Raw genomic sequence first — 26180 nt, 5'->3', positions numbered from 1 at the left:
TTCAGGCCTCTCTAAGCGGTTTACAGAGAGTCAGCATATTGCCCCCAACAATCTGGGTCCTCATTTTACCCACCTCGGAAGGATGGAAGGCTGAGTCAACCCTGAGCCGGTGAGATTTGAACCGCTGACCTGCTGATCTAGCAGTAGCCTGCAGTGCTGCATTTAACCACTGCGCCACCTTGGCTCATGATGATGATCCCTTTAATGATTAATGATGATCCCTCTGCCAAAATCACCTGATTTTGACTTGCCTCGCTTTGTCTGGTTGAAATGGAACTAGAATTAGGTGTGATACTGGAAGAGGTGCTTTTATCCTGTGGGGAAGGGAAGAGTTCTGACCTAGGCTTCACCCAATCATCACTCCTTGTCCCGAAAAAAAAACCCTTTTTATTTGGCCAATGTGAATTCCTGGCATTCACATCCAGCAAAGTCCCGGCAAACAGTCTTTCAAGGGCAAATTGCAACCACAGGCCTTATCAGTCCTTGGATAGTTGCCAGGCCAATGGCTCATTACAGGTTCAGCGCTGTACAAGGAAATGAGCACCGCCCCCTAGAGTCGTGAATGACTAGCACATATGTGCGAGGGGAACCTTTGCCCTTACCTAGCTTTACATAGCATCCCAAAAGACTCTTAAGTGCACCAATCCTGGCTAGTAAATCAGGACACCGCAAGACAAGAAATTCTTACTTTTAATATTAACCCTGAAATGACACATACGATTACCAGGTTCTGTGTGGTGGCACACAAAACCGGACAAAGAATATTTAAGAGCAATTGAACCTGTTTGAGTAGAAAATGGCTTTCCATTCGAGGAATGGGGTAACTTGCCACGTCATCTCACCATGACCATCTCACCATGGCCAACACGCCATGGCCAACTTGCAACAGTCAACTCATCATGGCCAACTCACTGCAAGGCAACTCACCATGGGAAAATCTGTTGCTGGACAATTTACCAATTCTATTTAATTGTTTAAAGTAAATAAAAAAAAATATTTATTTTTTTGCCATTCACATTTCATACTGTCCCTCCTTTTCCATCCTTTCTTTAATGATTCTATTCCACCAATTTTTTGATATTAGTGAAACTCTTGCCCTGCAATGAGTTGTCCTCTAGCGAGTTGGCCATGGTGAATTGGCAATCGCCATAGAGCCTTCCATCAATACTATATATTGGTCATTTTTCTCTGTCAGCTGCTCCATTATATCTTCCTCTGATATGTCAGGGTCTCCCCAAATCTATACTTTAGGTTAGTTTCAATTAATAAGAATGGAGCCTTTTAGCATTGTATGCCTGCCTGCATACATACATGCTTGTACATTTGTATCATTCCTGTTTATTTACATTTGGCACTTCTGAATATTTCAAAACTATCTCTTTCCTTCTTTTCTTTCTTTCCACTGGTTAACCACCTCAATAAAGTCATTGGAGTATAGAGAAAATAGAACATTGATTGCAGAAACTTGACTAGTTTAGTGAAGAGAAGGACCAGGGGAGACATTTATCTATCTATCTATCTATCTATCTATCTATCTATCTATCTATCTATCTATCTATCTATCTATCTATCTATCTATCTATCTATCATCTTGAAGAGCCGAGGTGGCCCAGTGGTTAAATGCAGCACTGCTGGCTACTTCAGCTGACTGCAGTTCTGCAGTTCAGCTGTTCAAATCTCAGCGGCTCAGGGTTGACTCAGCCTTCCATCCTTCCGAGGTGGGTAAAATGAGGACCCGGATTGTTGGGGGCAATTTGCTGACTCTGTAAACCGCTTAGAGAGGTCTGAAAGCCCTGTGAAGCGGTATATAAGTCTAACTGCTATTGCTATTGCTATTGCTGTCTGTCTGTCTGTCTGTCTGTCTGTCTGTCTGTCTGTCTATCTATCTATCTATCTATCTATCTATCTATCTATCTATCTATCTACAAATAAAAGGAGACAAGTATGAAAACACTGGAAAAATATGGATATAACTAAGCAAAACATAGCCACAAACACATAAAAAGAGTACATATAAAAGGGGCAGTAGGACAGGGATGGTAGGGACGCTGGTGCGCTTATGCACACCCCCTTAAGGAGCTTTTAAGAAATACATAAGGTCTATGGTAGACAGCTTAAGGTCAAAGGTATGGGGGTTAAAGAACCTATCAACAGAATCAGGTAGGGTGTTCCATACATTTACTATCTATTGCTTAAAATCATTTTTCCTGCAATCAAGATTAGGATGGATTCCATTTGGTTTGTATCTATTGATAGCCCTTGTGTTATTGCAGTTAAAGTCAAAGTAGTCATTAACAGGTAGGATGTTATGGCAGATTATCTTGTGCAGCTAAGCTCAGGTTGGAATGTAGACGTGATATCAGTCTTCCAATATTTGAGGGGCTGCCACAGAGAGGAAGGGGGACAAGCTATTTTCCAAAGCACCCAAAGGCCAGACAAGGAATACAATCAACCAGTGGAACAGGAGTCGCCTTCAGAAGTTGTGGGCGCTTCATCACTGGAAGCTTTCAAGAAGAGACTGGACTGGGATCAGTCAGAAACAGTGTAGAGTTTCCTGCTTGGGTGGGAGGTTGGACTAGATGACCTACAGTGTCCCTTCCAACTCTACTATTATGTGTGATTCAGGTCTTAGTGGATTGTTCTTTTAAGTAGCAATTTTAAAAGAGGCATACAGTTGACAATTAAGCAAAACATGAGCAATATATTTGATAATTGGGGCTGAAATGTAGAGGACATTGTTTTCTGGGGCTGTGGCATTATGTGCCTTAAAAACAGGGTGTCCCGTGTGCTTCATAATGTATGCTTCTAGGAGCAGTTTACTTTGTTAACAAACCATTTCAAACCTGGTTTGTTCTTGTCAGTAAGAAGGAGAGATGAGTGGATGTGGTTTTTTTTTCATATTTGCTCTTGTAATCCACATCTACAGTATGTATATGGAGTTGAAGTTACATGGATGAACTTTGGTTTGAACCCAGAGAGAACTCTTCCACTGTCCTTGAACCAGCCCTTGTTTTCCCTTTTTTTTGCTGTTGTGATACAAAATGCATTATCAAGGCCATAATAACTACCATAGCAACCAATTGCGAAGGCATAAACATGAGATGGTGATTCAGGGGAAGAACAAACCACAAAGAGAGAAGAATTCTCGAAGAACTTCTTTTCAGGCTAGTGTCTTTTAGATTTTTAAAAAAGGAGGGAGAAATAGTGATATAGAAATATATATATATATATATATATATATATATATATATAGATAGATTGAGAAAGGCTGAATCATTTTTCCCCATAGGTTGCTCTTCTCATTTTTGTTAAGGTATCAGCTGCCCTTTAGATCTGCTAAGTATTTAGATTGCCTGCAGCAGATTAACAGACTGAAGAGTAGAGTCTTTTAAAACATATCTGGATGATTGTACATGTATACTGCTATTTTTTTCTTTTTTATGTATATTGAAATGGAATTATAAATACCATCAACACAAAAGGGAGAAGCTGAAATACACCAAGTGAATTAGAGGAAGAGTGGGAAGCAGAGGAGAGAAGAAAGAGAGGGATAGGAGAGAGGGTGAAGGGGGAAGATGAGGTCTATAAGGAGGAGTGGTAAGGGGAGAGAGGAGAAGGAGAAAGAAAGGGGAAGGAGAGTAGAAAATGATGGAGGGAAGACAGGAAGTAGAAAGGGGGAGGAGAGAGGGGGAAGAAAGTGTCGGATAAGGTATAAATAGGGTGTATGGAGAGCAGAAGAGCCAATAACTGGGTTTTTCTTTTTTTTTTCCTTTGGTAGTTGATGGTAAGATGAATTAATGTAAGTACTTAATAATACAACGTGATATTGACTATGTAATAGTATACCTGTGATTATATGCTATGAAAATGGAAAATAAAAACTTTTTATGCAAAAAAAAGGAGGGAGAAATAGTGATATAGAAAATATATATATATATAGATTGAGAAAGGCTGAATCATTTTCCCCCATAGATTGCTCTTCTAGTTTTTGTTAAGATATCAGCTGCCCTTTAGATCTGATAGGTAGTTAGATTGCCTGCAGCAGATTAACAGACTGAAGAGTGAAGAGTCTTTTAAAACATATTTCAAAATGTTTTGAGTTCTTTCCCATGAAAAGGCAAGGGATATCATTAGAATGGAAGGTTGGAGGGGAAAAAAAGAATAAGAATAGAATTGTTTATTGGCCAAATGGGATTGTGCAAATAAGGGATTTGTCTCTGGTGCATAAGCTCTCAGTGTACATAGACGCAACAAGTGATAAATCATCATAATAAAATGCAATCATTATAAATCATAGTTAACTGAGTGATGGCCATAGGATACTCAATAAGCAAACAGCATCAATCATAATAGGATGCTAAACAAAAGAAAACAAAATGAGAGACAGAGAACAAAGTTGTGATCCTAATGCTACTGTGAAAGAAAGGTCATAAAGTGGGGCAGAAGTCACATAATATCTGTCTCATTTAGCAATGGAAATTTTGGGCTCAGTTGTCCTCGTAAATGGAGGACTTACCTGCAGGTGACAGAATCTCAAATTCAGTGGACGGTTAGGCAACATAATCTTTGTTTCTGAAACAAAACACCTTGTGAGGGCCGGTAGTTAAAACGGATTTGTTCTGCTGCACATTTATTTCAGAACTCAGCTTATTGATTTAAGAGCCCTGGTGGCGCAATGGTTAGCAATAGCAATGGCGCTTAGAATTATATACCACTCCACAGTGCGTTTACAGCCCTCCCTAAGCAGTTTACAGAGTTAGCCTATCGCCCCCCCAACGATCCGGGTCCTCATTTTACCCACCTCGGAAAGGCGGAAGGCTGCGTCGATCTTGAGCCGGTCAAGATTGAACTCCTGGCTGTGAGCTGAACTAGCCTGCAAGAACTGCATTCTGACCACTGCACCACCGCTGAAAGAAGGGAGGGAAGGAACGAAGGAACAGCAATAGCACTTTGACTTATATGCTGCTTCACAGTGCTTTACTGTCCGTAAAAGAGGTCTATGGACTCAGTATCTTGCCCCCAACAATCTGGGTCCTCATTTTACCCACCTCAGAAGGATGGAAGGCTGAGTCAACTTTGAGTCAATCAGGATGAAACTGCTGGCAGTTGGCAGAGTTAGTCTGCAATTCTGCATTCTAACCACTGTGCCACCACAGTCCGGCCTTCCTTCCTTCCTTCCTTCCTTCCTTCCTTCCTTCCTTCCTTCCTTCCTTCCTTCCTTCCTTCCTTCCTTCCTTCCTTCCAGCCTTTTCACCAAAAGGGTTGCTGATGTGGAAGGACTACTAAAGGAAAGCTTTCTACAGTAGCAATAGCACTTAGACTTATATAATGGTTCCCAGTGCTTTACAGCCCTCTCTAAGTAGTTTACAGAGTCAGCCAATTTGCCCCTAACAATCTGGGTCCTCATTTGAACCACCTCGGAAGGAAGGATGGGAGGCTGAGTCAACTTTGAGTCAATCAGGATTGAGCCTCTGCGAATCAGCAGAATTAGCTTGCAATACTGCATTCTAACCACTGGGAAGGAAGGAAAGGGAGGGAGGGAGGGAGGGAGGGAAGGAAAGAAGGAAGGAAGGAAGGAAGGAAGGAAGGAAGGAAGGAAGGAAAAGGAGGGAGGGATGGAAGGAAGGAAGGAAAATAGCAAAAGCACTTAGACTTATATACTGCTTTACTGCCCTCTCTAAGAGGTTTACAGACTCAATATCTTGCCCCCAACAATTTGGGTCCTCATTTTACTGACCTTGGAAGGGTGGAAGGCTAGTTAACCTTGATCCAGTCAAGATCGAACTCCTGGCTGTGGGCAGAGTTAGCTTGCAATACTGCATTTTGACCCCTGCACCATCGCAGAAAGAAGGGAGGGGGGAGGGAGGAAAAGAAGGAGGTGGGAGGGTGGAAGGAAGGAACAGCAATAGCACTTAGATTTATATACTACTAAATAGTGCTTTACAGCCCTCTCTAAGCAGTTTACAGAGTCAGCATATCCTTCAATTCTGATTGGCTCAAGGTTGACTCAGCCTTCCATCCTTCTGAGGTGGGTAAAATGAGGACCCAGATTGTTGGGGGCAAATGTGTGACATTGTAAACTGCTTAGAGAAGGCTCTAAAGCACTGTGAAGCAGTATGTATATCTATTGCTGGGGCTATTTTGGAAGAAATGAATGTCTTCTTCATATTGAGTAAGTCAAATGATACCAATACTTTAAAAAAGATGCAAACTTGCTAGAATGGCAGAAGGGTATTAATAAATTTGTTTGGGCAGGGAAGAAGCTGAGAATAAAACTTAAAATAATGCAAGATGTACGCGAGAGAGGAGGTTTGAAATTGCCAAATCTAAAACTATATTATGAAGCCGTAGTTTTATCATTAATCAGTGATTGGATTAACTCAACAGATGATAGAATACTTAATATCGAAGGGCATGGTTTGGTATATGGTTGGCATGCTTATTTGTTATATGACAAGAAGGTGGATAAGAATTTTAAAAGTCATATTTTAAGGAATGCTGTACTACGGGTCTGGAAAAAATATCAATATAAACTAAACGATAAGATATCTATGTGGGCAATTCCCAGACATGCAATAGAGAACATAAGATTAAGATTAAGATTTAGTTTATTTGTATGCCGCCCTTCTCCGGGAGGGACTCAGGGCAGCAAACAACTCAAAAGGGGAAAAGGGGACACAAACACAATACACGTAATTAAAATACACAAGAGTCATACAGCCATACAAGTCGAGAGGGGAGGGGAACTCATCAACCCCAGGCCTGCCGGCACAGCCAGGTTTTGACGGCTTTCCGGAAGGCCTGGAGAGGGGTGAGGGTCCGAATCTCCGCGGGGAGTTCATTCCAAAGGGCCGAGCTGCTACAATAAATATAGTACAAAAACAGGATGTAACTACATACAGACAGCTTCTCACTTTAGAAAGAGGTGTATTACAATGAAAACCCTTGAATGTACTAAAAGAGGAAAAGGTAATTCAAACATGGTTTCAGTATGGGCAATTACAGGCCAGATGGAAAAAAGATGAAAAAAATTGGCTTTACGCAAAATGAGGATAATTTACTAAAACAAATTAGGGATCAAAGTCAAATGCGTATTGAGTAGGTCAAGAAGAACAAACCTGCCATCACTAACAGCAGCATAACATGCATAATGTACTGATGTCCTTCCCCATTGTTTCATTGCAGTTCCCCCCCAGATTATCAACATCTCATCCGACATCACCATCAATGAAGGCAGCAGCGTCACTCTCCTGTGCTTAGCCTTTGGAAGGCCAGAACCGACAGTAACATGGAAGCATCTCTCTAGCAAAGGTAAGAGGGGGCCTCCGAACAGGAAGATGGGTATTCCAAGATAAAATACACCGTGTAGAAGAGAAGATAGGTATGTGATGAGAGAGAGGGAAAAGGGTCGTTTGAAACCTCATGCATTAATATAGGTGTGGCGAGATCGATTACATTGAGGGAAGCATCTGGGTTGTGTTTGAACTTGGAGGACTGGGGTGATGGACGTGGCCATGGTGGGTGTGTCACGGGGTGGACGAGATGTCACTCGTGTTGGAGATTCCTATGGTGGCCATGTGCTAAGACAGGATTTCCCTGAGACCCTCCCTCACTCTCATTATAATCTCCTTCCTTCCCTCCCCCTCCCTCCCTCCCTCTCCCTCCCTCCTCCCTTCTCTTCTCTTCTTTTTCCTTTCATCTTCCTTCTCCTTCCTTCCCCTCTTTCCTTATTTTTCCATCCTTGTTCTCTCCCCATGTTCCCTTCTTTTTCTTTGCCTTTCCTCTTTCCCTTTCTCTTTTCCCGTCCTTTCTTGGAGGCTCAAATGCAAAAGGGGAAAGTTTTCTCCTTTTTGTTTTGTTTTGAGTTTGTTTTCATAGCCCTCTGCCAGCGAGAATGGAACCCAGGGTGGCAGCACGCCCCATTCTCAGCCCATTTTGGCTATAACAGCCTCCTGCAGCCCTCTGCCAGCAAAAATGGGGCATAGGGGGGGGGGGCTGTACGTGACTCCTACCTCTTAGCCTGGGGGGTGAAATTATATACCCCTCAGAGAGGGCTCACAATTTGGGTGTCCTCCTGGACCCACAGCTGACATTAGAACACCATTTGTCAGCTGTGACCAGGGGGGCTTTTGCCCAGGTTCGCCTGGTGCACCAGTTGCGGCCCTACCTGGACCGGGAGGCACTTCGAATGGTCACTCACGCCCTCGTCACCTCAAGACTGGATTACTGTAACGCGCTCTACATGGGGCTGCCCCTGAAGAGTGTTCGAAGACTACAGTTGGTCCAGAATGCAGCCGCGTGAGCGATATTGGGTGTACCTAGATACACCCATGTTACACCTATCCTCCCCTGAGCACTGTTTTCATGGGCAGAGATACTACGAGCCAGACCCTTGCTGTTTCCAAATCAGATCTAAGCACCCTGCGGGCTGGATTCGGCCCAAGGGCCTTGAATTTGACACCCCTGCATTAACATTTGGAAAGATATGCCTGGAGATCTTTCAAGATTCCAGACAGTCGACAATCCATATGTTGCAATTGGATTGTTCCTGGATCCACAGATCTGACCCTGTGGATCACACAAAGCTTTGATGAAGCAGACATAATTATTATTATTATTTTTGCAAATATAGATCTGTAGTTGATGCATTGGAACTTGACGGTGGGAAATTTCAACGGGAAGGGGCACCAGTGAGAGGCCAGTTTACCTTTTCTTTCCTCTTTTAAATTGAGTAAGATTTGGCTCAGAATTCTCCTCTGCATCACCTGCTTTGATTGTTTAGAAATGACTGGACAAATAATTTCAATAGCCTGTATGAAGGTCGCATTAACAAGCGAACGCTAATTCCTGCATTCTGCAGTTGTTGGAAAGGCTGATGATCAGCTCATAAGGTTCCAACAGCGTGTCCAGGTTTGATGGCGGTACAAATGGTTCTAGATTAGTTCAAGGAATTGCGGGAAGGATGAGGAATAAAACTAGTAGCAGACTGGGAATGCCCAACAGGTGAGACACTAGAGGAAGAAAGAGGACACATCTTATTGTTGGAATATTAAATAGCATCTGTAAATAGACATGGGCAACTTCTCTTAATGATGTCCGGCTTCTCAAAGTGGTTGTGTTTTTGTCTTGATGGGTTTACAAGGGAAACATCATATGATGAACTAAAGGTGTTTTTCAAAAGGCAACTGGATTTTGTTGCCTTTTTTAGGGAGGGGGAGTCCACCTTTGGGACAACCATGACCTAGATGACTGAGAATCTTCATATGGATATGTCTATGGATCTCCATAGACATGGAGATGCCATAAGATGACAAATTCAGAGGTTGTGCCTTGGAGTTTGAGATATGGTGGGCCGTTCTCTACCAACAGATTTCCCAAGGTTGGTCTTTTGTACGGTGACCAAATGTTCCATGCGCAGAAGAATGCAACCAACATACTCAAGTCCTTGCTGGTGACTAGTTTTCTGAAATCTTTTTGATGTCAGTTTCCAGCAGGCTTTGGTGACAAAAAGGAAGGAAGCCTTGTCTGCTTTGTTTTTCAGTCCTATAACTATTATGGCCCGCCAGCGGCCAGCAGAGATGGTAGCAGATTCGGACAGTGAGGAGGTTGGGGAGGAACATGGGCCAGTCCTGGAATCTGGGGAAGGCTCTGATGAGGACTCTGTGTCAGAGGCAGAGAGGAGGCCAGAGCCGTATGCCAGTTATCAGTTGCCTTCAGAATCAGACATCAGTGAGGCAGAGGAACAGCTGGAGCCTGTTCCCAGTGTACACATGTGCAGAGTTGCCAGCTGAAGGTAACAGCTAAAGAACAGGGGTTGACTTGGGATGAAGGACATAGGTCTTTTTTTTTTTTTTTGTATCTTCCCTTTCCCCATTTGTTTGTTAGCCGCCCTGAGTCCCTCAGGAATAGGGCGGCATACAAGTATAATAAACATACATACAACATACATAGGTGGACAATGAACGGCCCCTCCCAGAGGAAATAAAAGAGGAGCGAAAGGGGAGTGGAGTTTGCAGGAGACAATTAGTTCACTTAATTGGTTCGTGACTCTCCCAGACTCCTTGCCAAGTTCTGCAAATATCGACCTGGCAGCACTCCAAGCCAGCTAAGATCTATGACTGTAAAGCCTCCCTTGAAAGACTTTGCTGGATGTGAATGAGTAGAATTCACAGTAAATTAATAAAAGGGTTTTTTGTCGGGACAAGGAGTTTGCTTCATGCTCTTGGGAAGCCTCGGCCAGAACAATAACATTTTTAATGTAGAGTTCTCTGCATCCAAGATTTCACCACAGGGTAAGAAGAGTAGCTAAGAATATTTTAGATCTAACGGAGAGATCATCCTGCAGCATCTCAATTCTTCTCAGGCTCTTCTGCAATACATCCGCGTAACTTTCCTTTGGTCTGCAATCCTGAACCATTCAGCCACATTTCCAAAGAAAGCAGAAATTTGGATTGTTCCAGTTTTTTGTTTCCGAATGGCGTTGGATTTCGTGTCTCTTTTTCGTGTCTCAAGAGCCATGGTGGCACAGTGGTTAAATGCAGCACTGCAGGCTACTGCTAGATCAGCAGGTCAGCGGTTCAAATCTCACCGGCTCAGGGTTGACTCAGCCTTCCATCCTTCCGAGGTGGGTAAAATGAGGACCCAGATTTTTGGGGGCAATATGCTGACTCTCTGTAAACCGCTTAGAGAGGCCTGAAAGGCCTGTGAAGCGGTATATAAGTCTACTGCTATTGCTATATTGCTATTGCTATCTTTTTGTGAGAGTTTACCAGTGTATCTCAACACAACAAAACAGTTCCTCTTGATTTTAGGTGCGCACATTGATGCTACAGAATGAATGGGGTAGTAGGTAGATGAAGGTGAATAGAACACACTGAAAACTAACAGAAGAACATCCATTGCTAATGGCATTTTTTAAAAGAAATTCCTCTAGCTAAGCTGCAGGAAGGAGAAGAAAGGAAGGCAAGAGTAATTTAATAAAGCATAACTAATCTATTTGGCACTCCAGTTAGTTTCCCAAGGATCAAGAGAGGTTTAGAGGAGATACCAGTCTGGGAGTCACATAAGAATTTTTTATTGTCTGTCTCAAACAGGAGCAGCGTTAAAATAGAAACCTCCAGTCTACATGCAGGGTTCTTTAATGACTAAAATGCATAAGGTATATATTTTTTCCCCTGAGACCAGCTATAAATCCAACTGTTTCCCCAAAGAGATTCAAAACGTACAAACTCCCGTGCGGTGAAAGTTATTTTTTTTTCCCCCTACTGCAGCACTTTCTCATCTTGAATAGCCTTATTCTTAAGTCATATTTATACAGAAGCTGTGCGGCTTCTTTGCATTTTTTTCAAAAGAAGCCTTAAGTAAGCAAAAGCAATGCCTTGAAAAGGGGCTTCTCGTTTCATAAGGAAGTCCTCCTTCTCTTCAGTAGACGGGCGAAGAAAAAAGTTGTGGAAAGTGATGAGATTGCTTTTAGAGCAGCGGCGAAGCATCGTCTCTCTTGCCTTGACCTCCTCCTCTCCCATGGCACTCTGTGTAGAGAGGGCTAAAGATTGGAACATCTCAGCCTTGCCAAACTCCATCCTTTTCCCAAAGAACCACTGCCTTGATTTTTTGTATTATAGAATGGAATGGAATGGAATGGAATGGAATGGAATGGAATGGAATGGAATGGAATAGAATAGAATAGAATAGAATAGAATAGAATAGAATAGAATAGAATTAGAGTGAAATGGAATGGAATGGAATGGAATGGAATGGAATGGAATAGAATAGAATAGAATAGAATAGAATAGAATAGAATAGAATAGAATAGAATAGAATAGAATAGAATAGAATAGAATAGAATAGAATAGAATTAGAGTGAAATGGAATGGAATGGAATGGAATGGAATGGAATGGAATGGAATAGAATAGAATAGAATAGAATAGAATAGAATAGAATAGAATAGAATAGAATAGAATAGAATAGAATAGAATAGAATTAGAGTGAAATGGAATGGAATGGAATAGAATAAAGTAGAGTAGAGCAGAATAGAGCAGAGCAGAACAGAATAGGGAAAGAATGAAAAGGAATAATGGAATGGAATAGAATAGAATAGAATGGAGGGAGGAAGGGGGAAGGAAGGTAGGTAGGTAGGTAGGTAGGTAGGTAGGTAGGAAGGAAGGAAGGAAGGAAGGAAGGAAGGAAGGAAGGAAGGAAGGAAGGAAGGAAGGAAGGAAGGAAGGAAGGAATCAAGCAAACAATAGTACTTATATATCGCTTTACAGTGTACAAGTTAGCCTATTGCCCCAAGAATCTGGGTCCTCATTTTACCCATGTTGGAAGGAGGAAAGTCTGCGTCAACCTTGAGATGGTGAGAATTGAACTGCCAAACTGCTGGCAGCCTGCAATTAGCAGAAGAAGCCTGCAGTACTGCATTCTAACCAAAGCAGCACCAATACTCTTTTAACCAAATACCAAATATAACCGTTTTTAGCAACCTTTCGAAGTAGCAAAGTCTCTGAAAAAAAGTGACTTATGAACGAGCCTTGTACTTTTGACCATTGCAGCATCCCAGGGTCACGTGATTAAAATTTGGGTGTTTGGCAACCAGTAGGTACTGATGATGGTTATAGCATTCTGGAGTCATTTGATCACCATTTGTAACCTTCCCAGCTGTCTTCCGATGAGCAAAGTCAACGGGGGAAGCCAGGTTCACTTAATGATGGCATGCTTCCCTTAACTGTAGAGATTCACTTAACAACACATGGTGAAACATGGTCGTATCAGGCTTAAAGGTAAAGGTTCCCCTTGTACAAATGTGCTAGTCATTCCTGACTCTAGGGGGCGGTGCTCATCTCCGTTTCAAAGCCGAAGAGGCAGCGCTGTCCGAAGACGTCTCCATGGTCATGTGGCTGGCATGATTAAATGCCGAAGGCGCACGGAACGCTGTTACCTTCCCACCAAAGGTGGTTCCAATTTTTCTACTTGCATTTGTATGTGCATTCGAACTGCTAGGTTGGTAGAAGTTGGGACAAGTCATGGGAGTTCACTCAGTTATGTAGCACTAGGGATTTGAACAACCGAATTGCCAACCTTTCTGATCAAAAAGCTCAGCATCTTAGTCACTGAGCCACTGTGTATCAGGTTTATGCTTCACTTAAAAACCGCCTAGCTGAGCAATGGCAGTTTTAGGTCCAGCTGTGGTCATAAATGGAACAGTATCTCTATATGTTTCTCTGCTGCAGATATTAAATAGCCAATTCCCTTTTATTTCCTTCTCTTAATCTTCATGGGAAGATTCACTCCTTCATAATGCAGGCCAACGAGTTTGATACATCTTTATGTTATGAGCAATCATCTCCCTAACAAACGACTCAAATTTTGTAGAGCCACGAGGGCTGAATCAAATTGTTCTTATTCTCTTTTTGAGACAAAACATGCATCATCAGAAATAATATATACATCAGCAGTCCATTTTTTTCTTGGCAGCTACTGAAACAAGATATCTTACAGATACCAGAAATCCCTCATGTGCATTTATTTGATCTTAAATACATATTGATATAAGGCTGAAGATTTTTTTCCCCAAGGCATTTCTTTGCTTCTAATAAATGATATTAAATAAAGAGATAACAAGCAGATAGTTCGCTCTGTTTTTTAACACGAAAACAAAATATGGTGTTTTCCCAAAATTTAAACATATTGCTGTGTGCAGCTCATGGTACAGAAAACCTCACCAGTGCCTTGACCTGCCTTTAATAATAATAACAACTCTTCCAAGTATGTTCGTCTTAGTAAGACCACACCTAGAGTACTGCATCAATAAAAAAGATGTGGAGACTCTAGAAAGAGTGCAGAGAAGAGCAACCAAGATGATTAGTGGACTGGAGGCTAAAACATACGATGAACAGTTGCAGGAACTGGGCATGGCTAGTCTAGTGAAGAGAAGGATCAGGGGAGACATGATAGCAGTCTTCCAATATTTGAGCAGCTGTCACAGAGAGGAAGGGGTCAAGCTGTTTTCCAAGGCACCTGAAGGCCAGACAAGGACTAATGGATGGAAAGTGTTCAAGAAGAGATTCAATCTGGAAATAAGGAGGAATTATTTTACAGTGAGAACAATCAACCAATGGGACAGAAGTTGCTTTCAGAAGTTCATCACTGGAAGCTTTCAAGAAGAGACTGAACTGTCATCTGTCAGAAATAGTGTAAGGTCTTCAGTTGGATTAGAGGACCTACAAGATCCCTTCCAACTCTGTTAATCTGTAATCTGCAAATGTTGCAGTAAATTCTCACCCCATCCTTCCTCTTGATCAGTTGCCTAGTCCTTCCATTTCTCTCAACCATGCCAGGCAAAATAATAATTTTTCCACTCACTGCACATGCTCCAAGTATGTGAATTTCTGCTCGCTGTCACCACTAGGGAATAAACAAACTTTATCTGATCCAGAGCAGATGGATTGGTACTTCTCCCAGCCCATGGTTTGGTAATTATGTCCAAATTTGCCATTTAAAATATCTCTTCTCTTGTTCTTTCTTAGTGACAAAGTTTCATATAATCCTCCGTTGGCAGTAAAAAAATAAATAATATTTTTTTTTTGGCTTTTAGCTTACATACATTGTAGAGTAACTATGAGGATACAGTGAAAGAGAATTGTGTAGTCTAGGCCAGTTTTTATCAACTGTAGTAACTTTAAGGCAGTGGTAAAATTCAAAAAAAATTCCCTACTGGTTCTGTAGGCATGACTTGGAAGTCGTGTGATCCAGTGGGCGTGGCTTGGAGGTCGTGTGACCAGGTGGGTGTGGCTTGGTGGTCGTGTGATCGGGTGGGTGTGGATGCACCACTGACTCACACACAATATAAAAGCAGCTGGACTTCACACAAAATGGCCCCTGCAACAAGCAGGCACCTCACAGAGTCACAGAGAGCTCAAAAACCAACTATCACACTTTGCACAAAAATAACACAAAAGCTACACAACTGACGCACACAATGCAAAAGCAGCTGGACTTCACATGTTTCTGGCAAGTTCCAGAGCAGAGTGATAACAAACTCCCACACAAACCTCAAGCAGTCTCTGGTTGCAATTGGTCCAGCCCAGTTTTGTCTGTACCAAGGCTGCATGGCAATAAATCCCAAATGTAATTTGCAAAAGAAGAGCAAATCAAGGAGTTCAGAGAGCAAAAGATCCAGGTAATTAGTCCAGAATGCCAAAAAGGAATGCAAGGACACTTTGCAAGTTCAAACATCAGCACACAACATTTCAGGAACTCAGCGTTTGTTCCCAACAAATTGCCCTCCCCACAGCATCTCCTTAAGTCTCATTCCCTAGGTGTGGCTGGTGAAGATGGGCAGGGTACTCTCCTCCCGAGTAATCTGCTCAGTCTGCTCTGATCATGCCTTCTCTGCACTCTCCAAGCCCTTGGATCAGGAGCCGGTGGTTCTTGCTCCTCAGCCGAGCTCTGCCTCTCTTGTTCCTCCTGCCTCTGTTCCTCCCTCCCTGCAGGCCTTACTAATTCTGAAGAACCTTGCCTGGCCTGACTCTGCCCTTCCCCAGTTTCCTCCCAAGGCCAACGGAGCTGCCCTCTCCCTCGCTGTCAGTTCTTGTGCCAGCTCATCTTCCCCTGCAGATTCAGACTCCAACGTGGACATGACAGTTATCTTCATGATGCTTTTTGTTCTTCTTCTCACTCTACCCTCACCTGTAATGTTATGCACACACATGCACAAACAAACGCACACACACACACATACATATATACATTTCTGCTTTGGCTTCCTACTGAGACTTGCAATTGCAAAACCACTCAGGAAGCCTATTTTCCTGAATCTTAATAAATCTGAGCCCTCTTGACAAATATTAGCAAATTCAAGGTTTGCAACCTCTCCAGGGAGAGGAAGGGAAATATTATTGTCTACATTTAGCAGATGTAAAGAAGCAAAGCTACATAGAAGCTGGCGACTAATTTTCAATCAAAGAACAAGTGTCTTCAGGGAATAAAAATATCCAGATTCCCGCTTGGGGGAAACAGGTACCCCGTGGATTCAAAACAGAATAAAAAGAGATAGTGTGCATCTGGAATTATTGAAAGGGTGGGATTCGTCTCCTGATTATTTCCCCAACTAAGCACTGGCTGAGCTTCATTCAATATCGCAATCACAGCCTTGCCGAGGAGAAGGTTTTAATCTTTTTCTTCAGGATTTTATTCATCAGCCTGCACCAAGAGAGATTCTGGATTGCACTTTTCTCCAATTTATTCCTGGTTGCGCTGCTCCCTGAATTCAAGATGTTCTCAAAAAGATTGGAATTTTCACCGCTTTATTTGCTCTTGAAAGAGGTGGGTGGGTGGGGAAATAAATCAATTAATTTCTGCCGAACCTTCCGCAGATAGCAGATGCAACAAGAAAAAAAATAATCAACTCAGGATAATTTTCTTTTCTTGGAAGACTGAAGCCACACTGGTTGGAAATAGAGAGAGCTTCTTTGGGTAGATTGCTAATACATTTTGTTAAAATTTAATGTAGATGAATGGCAAGGATTCAATCCAAGGGTGAGGAAGCCACCTACTGAAATAGAGATTTTTCATTAATTCTCATTCTAGGCTATTCTGTTAATCATGTTGAAAAATCTATATTGTTCATACTCTCTTTAAGATCAGGTCATACTTTTCCTTGAGATATGTAATTTTCATGTACAAAGCAACTCACATACCCTTTTAAAAAAATCATGCATGCAGATCATTTTAATGAATGCATCAAGCCTTTGTAGGGTTGAAGTCAACTCTTCGGTAACTGGTTCTACCTGGATATTTCCATGCTATTTCCCTAGCAATGTTACCAAATTGGTGGGTCACTCTTAATTTTCAAATACTGTAAGGAAGATTTAAAGGGACACGGAGGCTCAGTGGCTAAGACACTGATCAGAAAGGTCAGCAGTTTGGCGGTTCGAATCCCTAGAGCCACGTAATGGAGTGAGCTCCAGTTAGTTGTCCCAGCTTCTGCCAAACTAGCAGTTCGAAAGAACATAAAAATGCAAGAAGAAAAATAGGGACCACCTTTGGTGGGAAGGTAACAGTGTTCCGTGCACCTTTGGTGTTGAGTCATGCTGGCCACATGACCACAGAGACGTCTTTGGACAGCGCTGGCTCTTTGGCTTTGAAACAGAGATGAGCACTGCCCCCTAGAGTCAGGAATGACTAGCACATATGTGCAATGAGAACCTTTACCTTTAACCAAGGAAGTTTTATTTTTAAAAGGACGCCTCTTCCAATTGTAACCTATAGAGCTGGTATTTTTCTCTCGGAAGTCTTCCATCTAACTTCAAGCAGGATAGCCAGGTGTTTTCATCTATGTAAATTAATACAACTCTTAATGCATTAAGTCTCCAAAAGAATAGTGGAAGATAGAAAAGAAAGCTTCTGCATGTTTTACAGCATCTTAGGCAATGTTTCCCAAACTTGGCAACTTTAAGACTTGTGGACTTCAACTCCCAGAGTTCTTCAGCCAGAAGAGCTAGCTGGAGAATTCTGGGAGTTGAGAATTCTGAGAATTCTGGGAGTTGAAGTCCACAAGTCTTAAAGTTGCCAGGTTTGGGAACCACTGATCTTAGGGATCTATATCTTCCATTGAGTTATCCACAATTAAACTACTTCTTTTCCTGGATGGTGTTCCATAATAATCTCCCTCCCTTAACAACCGAAGAGAAAGATAGAATAGAATAACAGAATTGAAAGGGACCTTGGAAGTCTTCTATTCTAATCCACTGCTTAGGCATTCTTCTATTCTGCACCACTTCAGACAAATGGTTATCCAATCTCTTCTTAAAAACTTACAGTGTTGGAGCATTCACAACTTCTTCAGGCAATCTGCTAAGTTTCTCTTCTTTTCATCTAGGTAAATGTGGATAGAATAGAATAGAATAGAATAGAATAGAATAGAATAGAATGGAATGGAATGGAATGGAATGGAATGGAATGGAATGGAATGGAATGGAATGGAATGGAATAACAGAATTGAAAGGGACCTTTGTGATCTTGTAGTCCAACCCCCTGTTTAGGCAGGAAATCCTATATCATTTCAGACAAATGGTTATTCAATCTCTTCTTAAAAACTTCCAGTGTTGGAGCACCCACAACTTCTGGAGGGATTCATTGTTCTAACTGTCAGGAACTTTCTCCTTAGTTCTAGGTTGCTTCTCTCCTTGATGAGTTTCCACCCATTGCTTCTTGTCCTTCCCTCGGGTGCTTTGGAGAATAGCTTGACTCCTTCTTCTTTGTGGCAGCCCCTGAGATATTGGAAGACTGCTATCATGTCACCCCTGGTCCTTCTTTTCATCAAGATTACAGTCCTACTTCACTCTTGAGGTCATGGAGCCTCCTTGTTCCATCCCATCGTTTTTGCATTTCTTAAGCGTCACCCTGAGAATCAGAACTGGAATCTTGAGAGCATCTCGTCTTCACTCTTACGAAACAGGTTGCCATGGAGAACTTGGCTCATTTCTTCAATGTCTTCTACAGCAGTGTTTCTCAACCTTGTCAACTTAAAGATGTCTGGACTTCAACTCCCAGAATTCCCCAGCCAGCATTCGCTGGCTGGGGAATTCTGGGAGTTGAAGTCCAGACATCTTCAAGTTGACAAGGTTGAGAAACACTGTTCTACAGAAGGACTGCTGGTTGCAAAACCTCGATTCAGCAAAAAAAGGTAAAATGGAGACGTGGCCCCCAAGCCCTTCCCTAGATTCCAGGACACCGTCTCTCACCTCTACTCCGCCATAACTTATATTTCTGTTTAGGAGTAGGGGAAAAGAACACACTTCCAAATAAATCAGTGAGTTGCGGCTGCCTAGTGCTGATTTTCTAAAAGTGCTTATGGAAGCCGCAAGGCCCAGAGGCATTATTGTAAATAAAGGTAATGCTAGGAGCTAACAATTTGCTTCACAGCAGGCTGGCTTCCATTTCAATCACTCTCATTTTTTTCCCCCCTCTCCCAAGCCACGGGTTTCAGGAGAGGGACAAACAGTCTTGATCAAAGGCCCGCATTCATCTCTTACAAATGGATTTTTGAATTAGCCCCAGAGTCACAAGTTGTCCCTGGGTCAAGTCCAAAGCGCTGCTCTCCGCAAGACGCTATTGCAACTCCACTTTTTGATTTGCTAACACCCTGAAACCCATCAGGCCACCTGCTGACCCTCAGAAGGTCCATTGTTGTCATCACCTGCCTTGCTTCGGCCCACCGCTGATGAGCTTGGGATAGCCTCTTTGGCGGTTAGCGGTTCCTTTCAACCCAGTGAAAAGAAAGTCAAGTGCCCAACAAGAGATATCTGACATTTGGGTCGATGGGTCCTACTACGTTTCTCTTTTTTTCATCTAGGTAGGTCTGTGGATAGAATGGAATGAAATGGAATGGAATGGAATGGAACGGAACGGAACGGAACGGAGCGGAGCGGAGCAGAGCAGAGCAGAGCAGAGCAGAGCAGAGCAGTACAGAACAGAACAGAACAGAATAGAATAGAATAGAACAGAACAGAATAGAATAGAATAACAGAGTTGGAAGTGACCTTGGAGGTGTTCTAGTCCAATCCCCTGCTGAGGCAGGAAACCCTACGCCATTTCAGACAAGTTATTATCCAATCTCTTCTTCAAAACTTCCAGTGTTGGAACATTGACAACTTCTGGAGGCAACTTGTTCCACTGATTAATTGTTCTGACTGTCAGGAAATTTCCCCTTAGTTCTAGGTTGCTTCTCTCCTTCATGAGTTTCCACCCATTGCTTCTTGTTTTACTCTCAGGTGCTTTGGAGAATAGTTTGATTCCTTCTTCTTTGGGGAAGCCCCTGAGATATTGGAACAGTGCTATCATGTCTCCTTCAGGCCTTCTTTTCATTAATGTAGACATACCCAGTTCCTGCAACCGTTCTTCCTATGTTTTAGCCTCCAGTCCCCTAATCCGCTTGGTTGCTCTTTTCTGCACTCTTTCTAGAGCAGTGTATTTCAACCACTGTGCCGTGGCACACTAGTGTGCCGTGACATAGTGTAAGGTGTGCCGTGGGAAAAACACCTTATATATAGTCAATATAGGCACAGAGTTAAAAAAATTTAAACATTTTCTAATGGTGGTGTGCCTCGTGATTTTTTTCATGAAAAAAGTGTGCCTTTGCACAAAAAAGGTTGAAAAATACTGTTCTAGAGTCTCCACATCTTTTTTATATCGTGTCAACCAAAACTGGATGCCATATTCCAAGTGTGGCCTTAGCAGGGCCTTATAAAGTGGAATTAACACTTCACATGATCTTGAACCAACTTAGAACTGAGGAGAAATTTCCTGACAGTTAGAACAATTGATCAGTGGAACAGAAGTTGCCTCCAGAATTTGTGAATGCCCCAACACTGGAAGTCTTTAAGAAGATGTTGGATAGCCATTTCTCTGGAATGGCATAGGATTTCCTGCCTAGGCAGGGGGTTGGACTAGAAGACCTCCAAGGTCCCTTCCAACTCTGCTATAGTATTATTGTATTATTGAGTCTATCCCTCTGTTTATGCAGCCTAGGACTCTTAGGATGTTGGTGCTTATTTTTCTCAAAGGCTTCCAGGTGTTGAGGTGTTCTGTTGAGGTGCGGTTTAAATCTCCGGAGATCCGGAAAAAAGGTGGCAGCGATGAGAAATCAAAGTTATTTATCATTCCGCTCAGTAAAACAGATGTGGGTAAGCAAGCTGTTCTCTTCCTGGGTTTCCCTCCCACCCTTTTCCGTGGAGAAAATGTATGTTCTCTAATGCTGCTGGTGGTTCCTGCAAATGTAATGTGCAAGGAAGGTCTATCAGTGTACTTTTTAACCAGATGGGCGCCCATATGTTTCGCCTCTCCCCATGCGTCCATTTTGCACATATGTCTATTGGGTGGGTACATTTGCCTCCCTTCAGTGTGTAGGAGACCGCCGCTCTATTTAACAATATTAGGGACTGATTATCGTCTCTTGTTCCTTTTGGAGTTGCCTGATTGAGCTCTGAATGCTGCCGACTGTGCTTTTAGGAGCCTGCATTCCCAATCTGCCTTGGTAAGAGTGGAATCGTATCACACAGATTTCAGAAGGGTTTTGGGGTTGTTGGCTTTTTTCAAGCTGCACGCAAGTCACACTAAAGTGGGTTGAAAGTTGGGGTGAAGGCACAGCCTTTCCCAGCATTTAGCAATAGCGCTTAGATTTGTATACCACTAAGCGGCTCGAAGCGGTTTGCAGAGTCAGCCTATTTCCCACAACAATCCGGGTCCTCGTTTTACCAACCACGGAAGGATGGAAGGCTGAGTCAAGCTCGAGCCTGGCAAGAGTCGAACTGCAGGCAGTCGGCAGTCGGCGGAAATAGCCTGCAAAACTGCACTCTAACCACTGGGCCACCACAGTTCTTCATTTAGTGTGCTCATTTGTTTATTTAGATTTACCCTGCTTTTAACAGTGTTCCAGCTTGTGAAGGGCTGCCACAGAGAGGAGGGGGTGTCAAGCTGTTTTCCAAGGCACCTGAAGGCCAGACAAGGAATAATGGATGGAAACTGAGCAAGGGGAGATTAAACCTGGAAATAAGGAGGAACTTTCCAACAGTGAGACCAATCAGCCAATGGAACAGAAGTTGCCTTTGGAAGTTGTGGGAGCTTCATCACTGGAAGCTTTCAAGAAGAGACTGGACTGCCATCTGTCATAAATGGTGTAGGGTCTCCTGCTTGGCTGAAGTGGGGGGGGGGGTTGGACTAAATGACCTACAAAGTCCCGTCCAACTCTGTTATTCCGTTAAATTTATCCCACAAACCTTCCTCCTCCTATTTTCTCCTACAACTCTATGTGGTGGATTGGGCTGAGAAAGATTTTGGGCGAAAGTCACACAGCTGACTTTTATATGGCTAGAATTCAAAGTATCCTGGTGATTGGCCCAAAGTCACCCGGCTGACTTTCGCGCCTAAGGTGGGACTAGAACTCCCCATCTCTTAGTGATTTGCCCAAAGTCATTCAGCCATCTTTCATGACACAGACACACACACACACACATTTATTTATTTAGTGTCACAACCCCTGGAATGCCCAAATATGGGAGGAAGCTCACTGCTTCCATTCTCTGTCTATCGGCTCGTCACAAGAGACCATCCAGACAGAAACCCAATATTTTTTACTGTTGCCTTTGTTACATTTGTGTTGTATTTGTGCTGATTTTCCCCTAATTGAGCAGGGGGTTGGACTAGAAGTCCTCCATGGTCCCTTCCAGCTCTCCTCTGATTGATTGAATAACCCTTTATTTATTTATCAGCACAAATACAACATACATACATACATACATACATACATACATACATACATACATACATACATACATACATACATATATATACACACACACATATATATATATATATATATATATATATATATATATATATATATATATATATATACACACACACACACACACACACACACACACACACACACACATACACACACACACACATACACATACATACATACATACATACATACATACATACATACATACATGTATATGAAAAGAAGGACTAGGGGAGACATGGTAGCAGTCTTCCAATATCTTAGGGGCTGCCAAAAAGAAGAGGGAGTCAAGCTATTCTCCAAAGCATCTGAAGGGCAGGACAAGAAGCAATGGGTGGAAGCTAATCAAGGAGAGAAGCAACTTAGAGCTAAGGAGAAATTTCCTGACAGTTAGAACAATTAATCAGTGGAACAACTTGGATCCAGAGGTTGTGGGTGCTCCAACACTGGAGGTTTTTAAGAAGAGACTGGAGAGCCACTTGTCTGAAAGGATCCCCTAATTGAGCAGGGGGTTGGACTAGAAGTCCTCCATGGTCCCTTCCAGCTCTCCTCTGATTGATTGAATAACCCATATGAGCCCCTACATGGATAAGACATTCTAGTCCACCCATAATCCTTGAGCCTATTGATCTCCATCTGTATATTTCATGAGTAAATACCAACTTTCACTTTAGATGCGTGCTTTTTCACACATTCATATTTGAGCATTTGGATGTATATATAAAGTGCCAGATTTTTTTTTTTTTGCAACTTTGACAAAGTGTAAAATATAGTCGAAAGTTAAATTTGATTCTGCACAGCATTTGAAGAAGTATGAATCGGGACATTTTATCAAGGGATTTAGACTGATTAAATGCTTCAGGGGTCTCCAGGTTTCCAAGAAGTAGAGCAGTGGTGGGTTGCAGGCGGTACGCCTTGGTACGCACGTACTGGAGCCATCTCGGAGCACCGGATACCGTTCCGGTATAGTGCTCCGGAGGGCCCATCCGCCCGCCCAAGCTCCTTACTGGAGTTTAAAGGCTTTTGCGCTTCCACGCAGGTGCATGGAGTGTACAGCGCCTGCGTGACACTCCATGGAGCAGCTAGAGCATCACGGAGCATCACGGAGGTGCTTGAACACATGCACATGCTGTGCGCGTCCTTGGGGACACTGCCAGCCCCATTCCAACCGTACCGGTTGGAACGAGATTTGCAACCCACCATTGAAGTAGAGCAATAGTATGTATACTATTGGAAAGAAAGTTTTCTTTGGCTTCAACAGAAGCTGGATTGGTTAGGATAATATGGTTTATCTGTCAGCATTCCCAGTAATGCACCCATTGAAAGCGGAACTCAGAGGTAGGCAGGTTCCTCAAAGAACAATTTTATTGGACACATCATATTGGCACAACTGGTTGAAAACCAACTCTGAAAGTTCCCGTGGTTTTCACCTAATTAAAAAATGACAGTTTCCCCCTTTTCCCCAAGCCCCATCAGTCACACTGTCCAATGGAGGTGTTGGCTGGTTGCTTGGTTACTCTCCTCCTCCTCTCTCTCAGGCACCTGTTGGAATGACCTTGGTTCCCACAGGAAACTTTTTTGTTTTGACCACCAAAACCCCTCTATCTATCTTCCCCTTCCCTATCCCCTCTTCTGCCTTGTGGCAACCCTGAAGCTTCCAAGATGCCCTCAGCCAGTTTCACTTCAGGGTTGACATTATCAGGAATGGATTTAAGAGTTTTCTGAAGTTATAGAACATTAGTGTTGTGCCCCGCCAGCAGCCAGCGGAGCTGGCCACAGATTTGGACAGTGAGGAGGTTGAGGAGGAACATGAGCCAGTCCTGGAGCCTGGGGAAAGCTCTGATGTTGGCTGTGCATCAGAGGAAGAGATGGTGCAAGGGCCATCCAACAGTTATCAGCTGCCTTCAGAGTCAGACATCAGTGAGGCAGATAAACAGCTGGAGCCTGTTCCCAGTGTGCGCATGGACAGAGTTGCCAGATGAAGGGAATAGCTAAGAAACAAAGGTCAACTTGGGAGAGAGGCCACAGGTGGACGGTGAATGGCCCCACTCATAAGGAATGAAAGAGGAGTGAAATTGGAGGGGTGTTTGCAGGAGACTAGCAATAGCAGTAGACTTATATACCGCTTCATAGGCCTTTCAGGCCTCTCTAAGCGGTTTACAGAGAGTCAGCATATTGCCCCCAACAATCTGGGTCCTCATTTTACCCACCTCGGAAGGATGGAAGGCTGAGTCAACCCTGAGCCGGTGAGATTTGAACCGCTGACCTGCTGATCTAGCAGTAGCCTGCAGTGCTGCATTTAACCACTGCGCCACCTTGGCTCTTCACCATTCTTGCCAAGTATTGCAGCATCTGAAAGATACTGGCCTGGCCACTCTCCAAGCCTGATAAAGGTCAGTAATTGTGAACTATCTTGAAAGACAGTGGGAGAAGAACTGGAGAGGAATTAACTGTCAATTAAATAAAAGGGGACTATCAGAACAAAGACTCAGCTTTGAACTGCGGGGGAAGTCTATGTCAGAACAGGTAAGAGTTACCATAAAGCAGAGGTCTGCAAACTTGGCAACTTTAAGACTTGTGGACTACAACTCCCAGAATTCAGTTCTGCTGGCTGGAGAATTTTGGGAGTTGAAGTCCACAAGTCTTAAAGTTGCCAAGTTTGCAGACCTCTGCCATAAAGTAATCTATGGTGGTCCAACAGCCCACCCTGATGCCCTTTACATTTTTATTATCCGTGATCATTAGCTATTTTCATCCTGCAATTTCCAAATTTGGGCTTCGCAGCTTGCTTCGCACCAGGGCGAACAATCCGCAAAGTGGAAGGGTGGAAAAATATAGACTTGGAAGTCTTTCAAATCTCCTTTTGTGCCCTTTCCTTTGCCTTGTCTAAGCAGCCATTGATATTCAGTTAAAAATAAACTCAAAGTTAAAACCATGTATTCTGCAATTGAATGGTGCTCTGATTTAGTTTCCTAGCCGTAGAGCTTCTGAGAGAATTAATATTTTTCTAAGCATAGCGGTCCTAATTATGCGGCACGCTAAAATGGCTGCCAGAGGCAAATACAGATGGAAGTGAAGAAGAACGGGTGGAAAGTTGCCACAAAGATTCATCTTCCTTCTAAAGGAGTTAAATGTTGTAGATATTTTAAAATCTACAAGAAACACGCAGACTGTAAAAAAAGAAATACGATGAATGTCACTCCTGCGAGAAAAGGGGTCGTGCAGTAGGGGAAAAAAAGATGTTTTCCACATCTCTATATTTCCACTTAAGTGAAAGTACTTACCTACTAAGAGTTAAGTACTAAGTGAAGGTACTTCATTAAGTGAAGTTTACTCTGGAAGTCAAGTTAGGCCTAAAGTTTGATAGGGTTGCAGCCCTTTTTGGCAGACTTGTAGAAATTAGACCGTACAATTCATGGGAGACTGCAACCAGGTATTTGATGGGGTATAACACACAACTACAAGGTTGTGAAGTTAGTGAGGTAATTTGACTGTAACTACGAGTAATGGGGCAGGACTACAAAAACAGTGTCCCAGAGGTGCTTTTTCGAAAGGCAATCGGACTTTCTTGATGTTTTCCTTGAAAATGAAGAATGGAAGAATGGAATGGAATAGAATAGAATAGAAAGAATAGAATAGAATAGAATGCAGAGTAGATTAGAATAGAAATAGAAATAGAAATAGAAATAAATAGAAATAGAAATAGAAATAGAAATAGAAATAGAAATAGAAATAGAAATAGAAATAGAAATAGAAATAATAGAAATAGAATTAGAATAGAATAGAATAGAATAGAATTCTTTATTGCCCAATGTGATTGGCTACACAAGGAATTTGTCTTTGGTGCATATGCTCTCAGTGTACATAAAAGAAAAG

At 42.6% G+C, this 26180-nt stretch overlaps 1 protein-coding gene across 2 annotated transcripts in view; it reads left to right on the top strand.

Moving 5' to 3' along the window:
- Window positions 1-26180, top strand: part of LOC106540773 (opioid-binding protein/cell adhesion molecule homolog) — a 795044-nt gene that overhangs the window by 700533 nt on the left and 68331 nt on the right. For both annotated transcript variants that reach the window (XM_087706377.1, XM_087706376.1), the window contains one exon: window positions 7186-7311. In XM_087706377.1, coding sequence (XP_087562503.1) covers window positions 7186-7311 — 126 coding nt within the window. The remainder of the gene's footprint in view (window positions 1-7185; window positions 7312-26180) is intronic.

This window comes from Thamnophis sirtalis, unplaced genomic scaffold (genome assembly GCF_051295495.1).
Source record: "Thamnophis sirtalis isolate CommonGarterSnake01/CBP01778 unplaced genomic scaffold, rThaSir2_p1.2 scaffold_2, whole genome shotgun sequence".
NCBI lineage: Eukaryota > Metazoa > Chordata > Lepidosauria > Squamata > Natricidae > Thamnophis > Thamnophis sirtalis.
Note: the sequence above shows the minus strand (reverse complement) of the source record. Positions and strands in the feature narration are given on the sequence as shown.